This window comes from Myotis nattereri (genome assembly GCF_964212035.1).
Source record: "Myotis nattereri genome assembly, chromosome: 15".
Taxonomy (NCBI): domain Eukaryota; kingdom Metazoa; phylum Chordata; class Mammalia; order Chiroptera; family Vespertilionidae; genus Myotis; species Myotis nattereri.
In genome coordinates, this window is record NC_138090.1 from 55,002,182 (window position 1) to 55,012,209 (window position 10,028).

Here is a 10,028-nt window from a genome sequence, read left to right on the forward strand (position 1 = left end):
GCCTTGGTGAGTTCTGGGGAGAAAGGGGATGAACACCCCCGGGGGAGGCCATCTCTTGAAGGATCCCATGAACTGACCCTAGCCGGAGTTGCTCAGTGGATAAAGCATCGGCCTGTGGACCAAAGGGTCCTGGGTTTGATTCCTGTCAAGGGCAGGTACCTTGGTTGCAGGCTCCTCCCAGGCCCAGACCCTGGTCAGGGCTCATGCAGGAGGCAACCAATCGATGTGTTTCTCTCACATCGATGTTTCTCTCTGTCTTTCCTTCTCTCTCCCACTCTCCCTAAAAATCAATGGAAAAATATCCTTGGGTGACGATTAAAAAAAAAAAAAATCCCATGAGCTGGAAGGGGTTTCTGCTCAGGAATTGGCGGTCTTACCGGGATCTCTCCTCCAGGGCTGTGTCTGGGCCGGAAGGTCTACAGGACTAGAGGTGAGCCCACCCCCTGGCATCCCAGGTCCTGCCTCCTCCCCGGGGGCAATGTGGGACCCCTCCCAGGGCATCTGGGGGATGGAAGGAGGAGTGGAACTCTGATCTGATGAACAGGGCACATGCGTGAGGAGCCCGGAGGCTGATCGCTGGTGGAAGGGGGAAACTGAGGCATGGAGCAGAAGGGGGCCGCAACTTCTGATTCTCTTCTAGAGCGTCTGCCCAAACCTACCATCTGGGCGGTGCCAAGCACTGTCGTCACTGCAGGGAGGCCCGTGAGCATCTGGTGTCATGGGTCTCGGAAGGCGGACCGGTACCACCTGTACCAGAAGTGGGCCCCAGGGTCCCGGAGAAGTGCGTTCCCACAGGGACCCAGAGACAAGGCCGAGTTCCCCATCCCACGCATGACCCAAGGCCTCGCTGGGAGGTACTACTGCACATATGAGAGCCGAAGGGCCTCGTCCGCTCCCAGCGAGCCTCTGGACCTGGTGATCACAGGTGAGCAGACACTTCCTCAGCCACAAGTGACGGGGCGGTGCCCGGGAGGGACCACTCTTCCCACGGCCAAGCCTTGTGGACCATGGGGGGGTGGGTGCTGGTCCTCTCCTTCCCTTGTTGTTTTAGAGAAGCAAATGAAAATTTATTGATCACACACGTAGGACTGTGAAACAGGGAAGGGCATAGAAGGGCTGCCTTGGCTCACTGGCAAGTCAGAGAAGAGGGGCCTCAGGGTTCAGGGGGTGAGCCTGGGATGAGCTGCCACCGCCCATTGCTCCCCTGGTTGCCAGTCTTGGGGCGTCCCTTGCCATTTAGGAGATACATGCCTGTGTGGGAAGGACAGGAGGAAGGGAATGACATGGGAGAACTCCTGTTTTGTCTTTTGTTTTTAAAATATTTTTATTGATTTCAGAGAGGAAGGGAGAGGGGGAGAGAGATAGAAACACCAATGATGGGAGGGAATCATTGATGGGCTGCCTCCTGCACACTCCCTACTGGTGATCAAGCCCATAACCCAGGCATGTGCCCTTGACCAAAATCAAACTCAGGACCCTTCAGTCCGCCGGCCGATGCTCTATCCACTGAGCCAAACCAGCTAGGTCATGCTTCACTCTTTCGGTGTGTCATAGCAGTGGGATCATGTAGCATTTGTCCTTCCGTCACTGGCCCATGTCACTTAGTATAATGTCCTCACGTACCTTCTCCTCTTAAAAAAAAAAAAAAACAACTTTTTTTTTCTTTTAATTTCAGAGAGGAAGGGAGAGAGAGATCGAAACATCAATGATGAGAGAGAATCATTGATCGGCTACCTCCTGCACACCCCCTACTGGGGATTGAGCCTGCACCCCAGGCATGTGCCCTTGACAGACATCAAATCCAGGACCCTTCAGTCTGCAGGCCTGTGAGCAAGGGCAGCACCCTCTCCTCTTTTAACAGTTCCCTCTTGTTCTTTCCCAGGAATGTTTGACCCACCCACCCTCTCCGCCTTGCCAAGACCCGTCGTGACCTCGGGAGGGAGCGTGACCCTGCAGTGTGGCTCATGGCAGGGGTTTGACTGGTTTTATCTGTGTGGCGAAGGGTGGCATGGCTACTACCAACGTCTGGACTCACAGCGCCGAGAAGACGGGTGGTTCCAGGCCCTCTTTACCGTGGGCCCCGTGAGACCAACTCACTGGTGGACATACAGGTGCTACGGTGTCTTCTCAGGTTTTCCTCATGCGTGGTCTTCCTCGAGCGGCCTCGTGGAGCTTCTGATCTCGGGTGAGAAAGTCTTGGCATGGCCCCCAGAATCCCCTGCGTCTCCAGACAGGTAGGAGGAGTCTGGTCTCAGGCTCCAGGAGCTGGTGGTGGCACAGAAGACTCTGCCATGGAGAGGCCCAGGACAGAGGGGAGTGCAGAGAGCCTAACCCTCTTACAAACACGACCACCTTTTTTGCCAGGTGATTCTAGGAAACCATTCCTCTCAGTCCTGCCAGGCCCCGTGGTGGCCCCTGGAGACACCCTGACCCTACGATGTCAATCTGATGTCAACTATGACAGATTCGCTCTCTTCAAAATGGGAGAACGTGACCTCCACCAGCAACGTGGCAGGCAGCCCCAGGCTGGGCTCTCCCAGGCGGACTTCTCCCTGGGCCCTGTGAGTGGCTCCCACGGGGGCCAGTACAGATGCTACGGTGGATACAACCTCTCCTCTGAGTGGTCAACCCCCAGTGACCCCGTGGACATCGAGGTGACAGGTAAGGTGCCCATCCCCAGCTCACACGCAGACTTGGCATCTTGTTGGCAATGGAGGGCGGTGAGCACAGACAAGAAGAGGAGATGGGATGAGGGACGGGAAGATCTTAGAACAGTAGGAACAGAAGGAGAATGGAACACCCTTGAGTGGAGGCCCCAAGTGGCATCTCTGCTGAGGTCCAGGGAAGGGGGAACGAGGAAGGAGTTTGCACTAACACCATGGACGTGTCTCTCCCAGCCTTACGCCCTCAGGACACGCTGCCCGCTCTGTCAGCCCAGCCGGGCTCCACAGTGGCTCTAGGAGAGAATGTGACCCTGCGGTGTCAGGCTGGGAGTCTGTTTGACACGTTCCTCCTGTTCAAGGAGGGGGGCGTCGGTCCTCCTCTGCACCTCAAGTCTCGGTACCAAGACGGGGTGTTTCAGGCAAACTTCCCCATGAGTCCCGTGACCCTGGACCACGGGGGTACTTACAGGTGCTACGGATCACTCAGAGGCACCCCCATTCAGCTGTCACGTCCCAGCAACCCCTTGGAGCTCAAGGTGGAAGGTGAGGAGCTGTCCATGGTGTCTTCCTGCCTTCCCACCCTATTCCATCCATCCTGGTGTCTGGACCACCTCCCCCAAGGAATTACATCTGTCCGTCTTTCCCTCCTCTGCCCTCTTCAGAGTCCAGGCACCACTGTCTCTGACTGGGCTTTCATTCTGATGCACCAGCATCAGAAAAGACAAATAGGTCTTTATTTTTCCTCCTCTCTTTCTCCTTCTCCTTCTCCTTCTCCTTCTCCTTCTCCTTCTCCTTCTCCTTCTCCTTCTCCTTCTCCTTCTCCTCCTCCTCCTCCTCCTCCTCCTCCTCCTCCTCCTCCTCCTCCTCCTCCTCCTCCTCCTCCTTTATTTGTTAATCCTCACCCAAGGATATTTTCCCATTGATCTTTTAGAGAGAGTGGAAAAGAGAGGGAAAGACAGACAGAAACATTGGTGTGAGAGAAGCACATTGATTTTTAGAGAGAATGGAAGGGAAGGAGGGGGAGAGAGACACACATTGCTGTGAGAGAGACACATAGATTGGTTGCCTCCTGAATACACCCCAACCAGAGCTGGGAATTGAACCCCCAACTGTTCGGTGTGTGGACCAATTCTCCAACCACTGAAGAACACCAGCCAGGACATAAACTGGTCTACATTTAAAAAATGAATTAATGCATTCTAAAGAATGATCTGGTATGAATCCACTGTAGACTTTTTAATGGGTGTACAGTACTCCCGTGCTTGAAGCTGTCACCTGATCCAACACACTAAAATTTGGTATTTTGTTTTTTTCCAACCATTTTATATTTCAAACCACCCTTCAATGAATATCCCCATACATACCTAAAGCACAGATGTAGGTGGAAACAACTACCCCTTATGTCGTGGTTAAATTTTTAGAATGAAATAGCTTAGGCACAGGACACCGACACTTACTGTGTGATAAATATTCACAGTTTCTTCCTATGGCTCACTCCTTTTTACCCTTCAGGTTGTGATTTAAAATTTTTTCTTCAGATAAAACCTGGGCTGGTGACCCTATTCAAATAGACCCTGTCCTTATAACACTTTCATAATTTTTTAAGTGTTTGAGCAACCCTAACGGTATTGTATACTTTTCTCCTTACAAATATAACTTATCTGCTACATATTTTAATTAATAATATTAATTATACTTTATCATTTTTACCAAGACACATGTAGGTAGGTATGTGCACACACAACCATGTATATGTTTTTATACATGTCTCCTTACATTTATATATTTTATATAATGCATGTACTATATATTGTATGCATATATGTACATTATACACATATTATTTACATATTTATATAATATATCACATGTAAATGCATATGTAATATACATGGCACACATATATGTATATACATCCATACATAAATCTATTTCTACAAAGTCCATGACTATTTGGAGAATGAATGAATGCATGAAATAACAAAAGAAAATCACTGCAGACTCGGGAGTAAGGTGAACTGGCTGAGGTTGGGCAAACGCTAGTACAGCCTCAGGTTTCCACTCCTGTTTATTTCTGACCCTCAGGAACCCCTGGACACCCACCTCTCATCCATGGACCCAGGACCTTCATCAAAGGATGAACTCCAATGTTCAGGAGATCAAGTTTAGCTTGGGCTGTTGCTCCAGACAGATAAGAGACCAAGAAAAAGCTAAATTTCAACAGTTTTTGAACATGTTCACTCTAAGCTTGTGGCATAGGGTGTGGCCAAATCCCACCCCCCCTTTTTGTTAAAGACCCAAAAGCTAAGTCTAAGTGAGAGGAAATCAGAGACACTGGGGTTGCCCCCTCAACTATAGTTGTACAAGGCATCTTCATGAATGTAGATAAGACATGTTTGTGAGTAGGGAGGTGTAATAAGGTAGATTCTGAGTCCATGATGGGCTGAAAGGCTTTCAGCTATTCACCCTCTCTGATTTTCTGATTCTCAGGGGATCCTGTTAATATCATCCCATCAGGGCAGACCCCAAATTCCACAAGTGGTAAGTAACCACACATGTTTACCTCGGGGACTAGGAAGTTCCATGGATGGAGATGGGGGCGGGGGGAGGGCTACACATCTGTTCTGAGTGCTGATTTGAGTGTGACCCGCCCTACCCTCCATGACCACTTTCTCCCATTGTCCCCAGGACCCCAGGTCCCAGACTACACAGTGGAGAATCTCATTGCCATGGGCCTGTCTGGATTGATCCTGGTGGTGCTAGGTGTGTTGGTGTTTCAGGCGTGGTACAGCGAGAGAAGGTCCCCAGGGGTAAACTGAAGATGGAGCACACCCATTCCTCAGGAACTGTGACACAACCTGAGACCCAAACCACAGAGGCAAGGTTGTGATGGCAAAGAAGGTACTGAAAGCTGGAGCCACAGGCTGTGTGAGCTCTGTGATGAGGATCTAAAGGAAATGAAACAGTATTGTTAGTGCCTGAGGCAGTGACAGTGGCTGGGAATATTCCTCGTGGGAGACTCCTCCACCATGAACCTTGCCCTTGCATTGCCCTCTCCTGTTTGGCTGCTCTTATCCCCCATCTCAATGACCCAACGCTATGTCCACAGGAAGAGATTCTGTTCATAACTCTACTTTGTCTCACGCTTGTTCCTACACTGTATTGCACATGTCTTCTTGGTCACACCCGCATTCCCTGGTGTGGGTTTCTCTGTGCCTTGATCTCTAAGTGCAGAGACTCCGGTAACAGTGGTTGAGTAACTAAATCAATGAAGTAATATTTATATCCAGCCCAGAGGGTGCATGCCGAGAATGCCACCCCAGGACCCTGTCTGGATTCTGCTGGTTCCTTTCTCTTCAGCTGGTGCTTCTTGTGTGGTCCCTCCCACAACATCTGCACTTGGAATCCACACTCTCCTGTGTGGCCTCATGCAAGTGACAGCCTGTCTGTGAGCCTCTCTTGCCTTCCTGTGAAGCTGGTAGCGATGATGGGTCCTTCGTGACTGTGGTGCCAATGAAATGAGATTGTGAATTGTAGGACAATAAACACATGTGTGTTTGTTGTTGCTATTTGTTTTCATTTTGATATTGACTGCTGGAGAGAGGATCGAGAAAGTACCATCTCACACACTACTGGCATGTGTACAAATTGTTTCAGCCAATTTGGGGAATTTTCTACTCTAGGGAAAGTGATTTCCAGCTGTGATCATCATCATCATCATCATGCCCTTCATGATCATTATTATCATCATCACCATCACTTTAATCATCACTATAACCATTATGATGATGATGATGATGATGATGATCATCATCATCATCATCATCATCACTAGTAGCCTGGTGCACAAAATTTGTGCACATTAAAAGGGAATTAATTAGAGGAAATATTTTAATATTGCTACTTGCCCTTTCTCTATAATGGAAGTGTCTGGCCGGCCCCACCCCCATTGGGTGACACCAAGACCTGGCTGGCCCTATTCCCATCAAGTGCCACTGGGTGAGGCACGGAGCCTCACATCCTGGTGCAGGGGTGGGGGGCACGGCCTCAGGTATCCCAGCCCAGCACTGGGGAAGGGGGCACAGCCTCAGGTCCCCTGCTCCGGCCCAGCACCACATAGCCTCAGGTCCTGGCTGATCAATGTTACGGTTGATGACCATTTGCATATTAGCTTTTTATTATGATGATCAGTATCATTAGTATCATCATCAATATCATAATCATCATCATCACCATCACCACAAACATCATCACATAACTATCACCATCATCACCATCACCATTGTCACCATGATCATCACTGTCATCTCCATCATTATCAGCGTTACAACCATCATTGTCAACATGGCTATATACATCATCACCACCATCCTTTTAATCACCATTACAATGATTATCATCATCAACATCACCATCACCATCATCATCATCCTCACCGTCATCGACACCACTATCATCATTGCCCTCATCATCTTTATCACCATCACCTTCACCTTCACCATCCTCATCACTATCATTGTTATCACGATATCATCATCACTATCCTCACCCTCACCATCATCATCAGTGTCACCATCATCATCACCATCATCATCATCATCATCATCATCATCATCATCATCATCACCTCCACTATCATCATCATCACATGACCATCAACATCCTGTCAATGTCCCATATCATCTAACTGACATTGATCCTCCCTCTCCTCTCTTGGAGTAGAAGCCACAGCTTGAGAAATTCTGGCTCCTACGTTAGAAAGACAAACAACAATGTGCCTTTCCTGTCACTTGTGTAGGGGTGGAGGCATTTAGACTTTAGGATACATGTTTTCTCTTATCCTGGTCGGTAAATACTACAGCTGTCCTCTGGTGGCTTGGCACCCATATTTCCTGGGTGATTGAAGGCAGAGTGGGTATGGTGGCAATAAACCTAATTAAATAGCCACAAGGTAAAATAGGCACAGAGTGAAATGGTTCAATCTCCACATTTGGTTTAATCCCTGCTTCCTCTTTCCTCTCCCATCTTTTGCTTCAGTCTGAAATTAGGAGAACACAACTGAACCATGATTAATCACCACCTACAGCAGACCACAGTTCCAGATCTTTCCAGGCAATGCCCATGAAAATGAATCCCAATAAATCCAGCACATTTTTTTTCCAAAAAGAGTTAAACAATCACAGTATTTAACACAGTAGTTCTCTAATGGTGGAAACTACATCTGGGCCATCTGAGGTGGCTGAGTGAGTGAGACAGAACAAGAATTGAGCGTTGGTTACCTGCCTGGACCTTCCTGGATAGATGCAGAGAGTTCAGGTACCTATGGCCTGGAGTGGACAGAGTGAGCTATGATGTGGGAGGAAGCACGTGAGAATTTTCTGGAGGCCCAAGGGAAAGAAAGGGTCATAACCTGCCCTAGCAAGTCATCCGGTTTCATCAACTCTCATAGAAACTTCTGGAAATTCTGCCCTGGAGGAAGAGTTTATTCTTATTGATTTGTACCTTTGGATTACTGTTGTGTAGTATTACCAGTTATCCAAGTTAGACACATCTTTTCAATTCCTGCACGTTCACAAAGCTTTCATTGCTCTCTATGAATTAGGAAACCAGGCCTGTTGTCAAGCAAAAAGGTGGAGAGTATTATAAGACTAAGAATAGACTGTGGTCATTTTTTAGTGAATTTTTGGCTATGCAAGAACCTGCCCTCACATGTATGATAGCTGTACTCCTCTGATTGGGGGTATTGCATGGAAAACAGGGAGGGAAAGTCAGGATGAGGCATTTCTTTGAAGACCTTGAATACTAGGGAAAATTTGAATGTGCATATCTTGGGGAATTGAGCAAACACAGGCTGTGGGCGAGGAGGAATGTGTCCGGAAGTGAGAGCGGAGGCACAAAAAGGGAAGTTGACTCGAAAGCCCTTAGAGACTCAATGATCAAAGTCACCCAACAGTCAAAAAGATCAAATAAGGAATTTATGTACAATTAATTTATAGTAACCAACAGCTTATATATGCACCAATAAGTCCCAACCTCAGCTTGAATGTCAACAACCACGAAAAGGAAAATTGTAAGCAATAAATGTGGTAAGAATGGGGTCAAATTTACACACATATACACTTTCAAACATGTCTGAACGGCACAAGGACTCATATTGGTGAAGAGATGGGGGGTCATTAGACACAATGACTGAGCATCATAAAGACATCATTTCTCCACAGGTTAGATAAATGCACGTCTGTTCCCAAATACAGCAAGAACTAAACGAGGTGACACGAAAGTCTATATGGAAAAGGAAAAATCGAAGAAAAGCTAGGAAAACACCAACACAGCACAGCTGTGGGGGTAGAGGAGGACTAGCTCAAGCAGTGCCGAGGAGATGTGTGTGCCGAGGAGAGCAGTGGACAGCGGGATGTGACTGCTGGCTCTGAAGATGGAAGAGGATGCGGGGTATGGGATATGGGCAGCATGTGAAGCTTGAAAGGCAAATAATCCCATTCTGACTCCTGAACGGAAAGATGACAAATCCGTGTTGCTTTAACCCATGAAACATATGGGTATTTGTTATAGCATCAACAAGAAGCTAATTTTCTTTCTCTGTCTCTCTTGTTCTCTCTCTCTCTCTCATTTTTGGAGGTGGTGATATAGTTTTTCTCTATTTTGGCTAATCTGAGATTTGCAAGCTCAGAGTTGGAATCTGTGTGGTTCAGTAGTATATTCTTGGTCCAGGCACATGGCAAATCCTCAAAGAATAAGGGTGGATGCTTGGGTCAAAGAGGAGTTCAGGTTAGTGAGGCAGAAGCTTATGGATGAAATAGGGCCTGAGACGGGGTCAGAAATGTCTGCAGAGGCCTGTTGCCTGCCCAGGCCTCAGGGAGGGGCTGAGGAAATGAGAGCCAGGCCCCCAGGGAGGGGCTGTTCCCTTTCCTGGGGCTGCTGAAGTGACAGCCCCATGACGGGGCGGACCAGCCTCCCGGGGGGCCACACCCTGTGTGTCTCTCTCTCCTGATGGCCCTGTGGTCTCCTCTATCTGGACAACCAGGAGCAGAGAGAGGAGACGCCATGACCTCTACCCTCAGAGCCCTACTCTGCCTTGGTGAGATGGGAGGAGAGGGAGGGGAAGCCCTGATATGGGGAGGGGAAGCCCTGATTGCACCACAGCCAGGCCCTGGCCAATCAGGACCTCAGGACTCAGGAGGTGCATGAGGATAAGGATTCTACTCAGGATTCAGGGCAAATCTCTCACAGGGACTCTCTTCCAGGGCTGAGTGTGGGCCTCAGGACCCCAGTGCAGGCAGGTGAGTCCATCCCAGGTGTTCCAGGTTTCATTTCTTATAGGGGATTCGAGGCCACAAGTTAGGAAGC

The 10,028-nt window shown here is 48.6% G+C and overlaps 2 protein-coding genes across 2 annotated transcripts in view; both read left to right on the forward strand.

Moving 5' to 3' along the window:
* Positions 1 to 600: 600 nt before the first annotated feature.
* On the forward strand, positions 601 to 5,482 carry LOC308530714 (leukocyte immunoglobulin-like receptor subfamily A member 6; the record flags this gene model as incomplete). Its single annotated transcript, XM_081107401.1, has 6 exons — positions 601 to 925; positions 1,883 to 2,185; positions 2,365 to 2,661; positions 2,898 to 3,206; positions 5,154 to 5,204; positions 5,352 to 5,482. The coding sequence occupies 6 exons, from the start codon at positions 601 to 603 to the stop codon at positions 5,480 to 5,482; spliced, it is 1,416 nt and encodes a 471-aa protein (XP_080963527.1).
* A 4,243-nt stretch (positions 5,483 to 9,725) lies between these two features.
* LOC308530473 (leukocyte immunoglobulin-like receptor subfamily A member 6) overlaps positions 9,726 to 10,028 on the forward strand; it is a gene marked incomplete at both ends in the record, with an annotated part of 73,621 nt that continues 73,318 nt past the window's right edge. Inside the window, 2 exons of the mRNA XM_081107145.1 lie at positions 9,726 to 9,759; positions 9,926 to 9,961. Of these exons, the coding sequence (XP_080963271.1) occupies positions 9,726 to 9,759; positions 9,926 to 9,961 (70 nt within the window). The remainder of the gene's footprint in view (positions 9,760 to 9,925; positions 9,962 to 10,028) is intronic.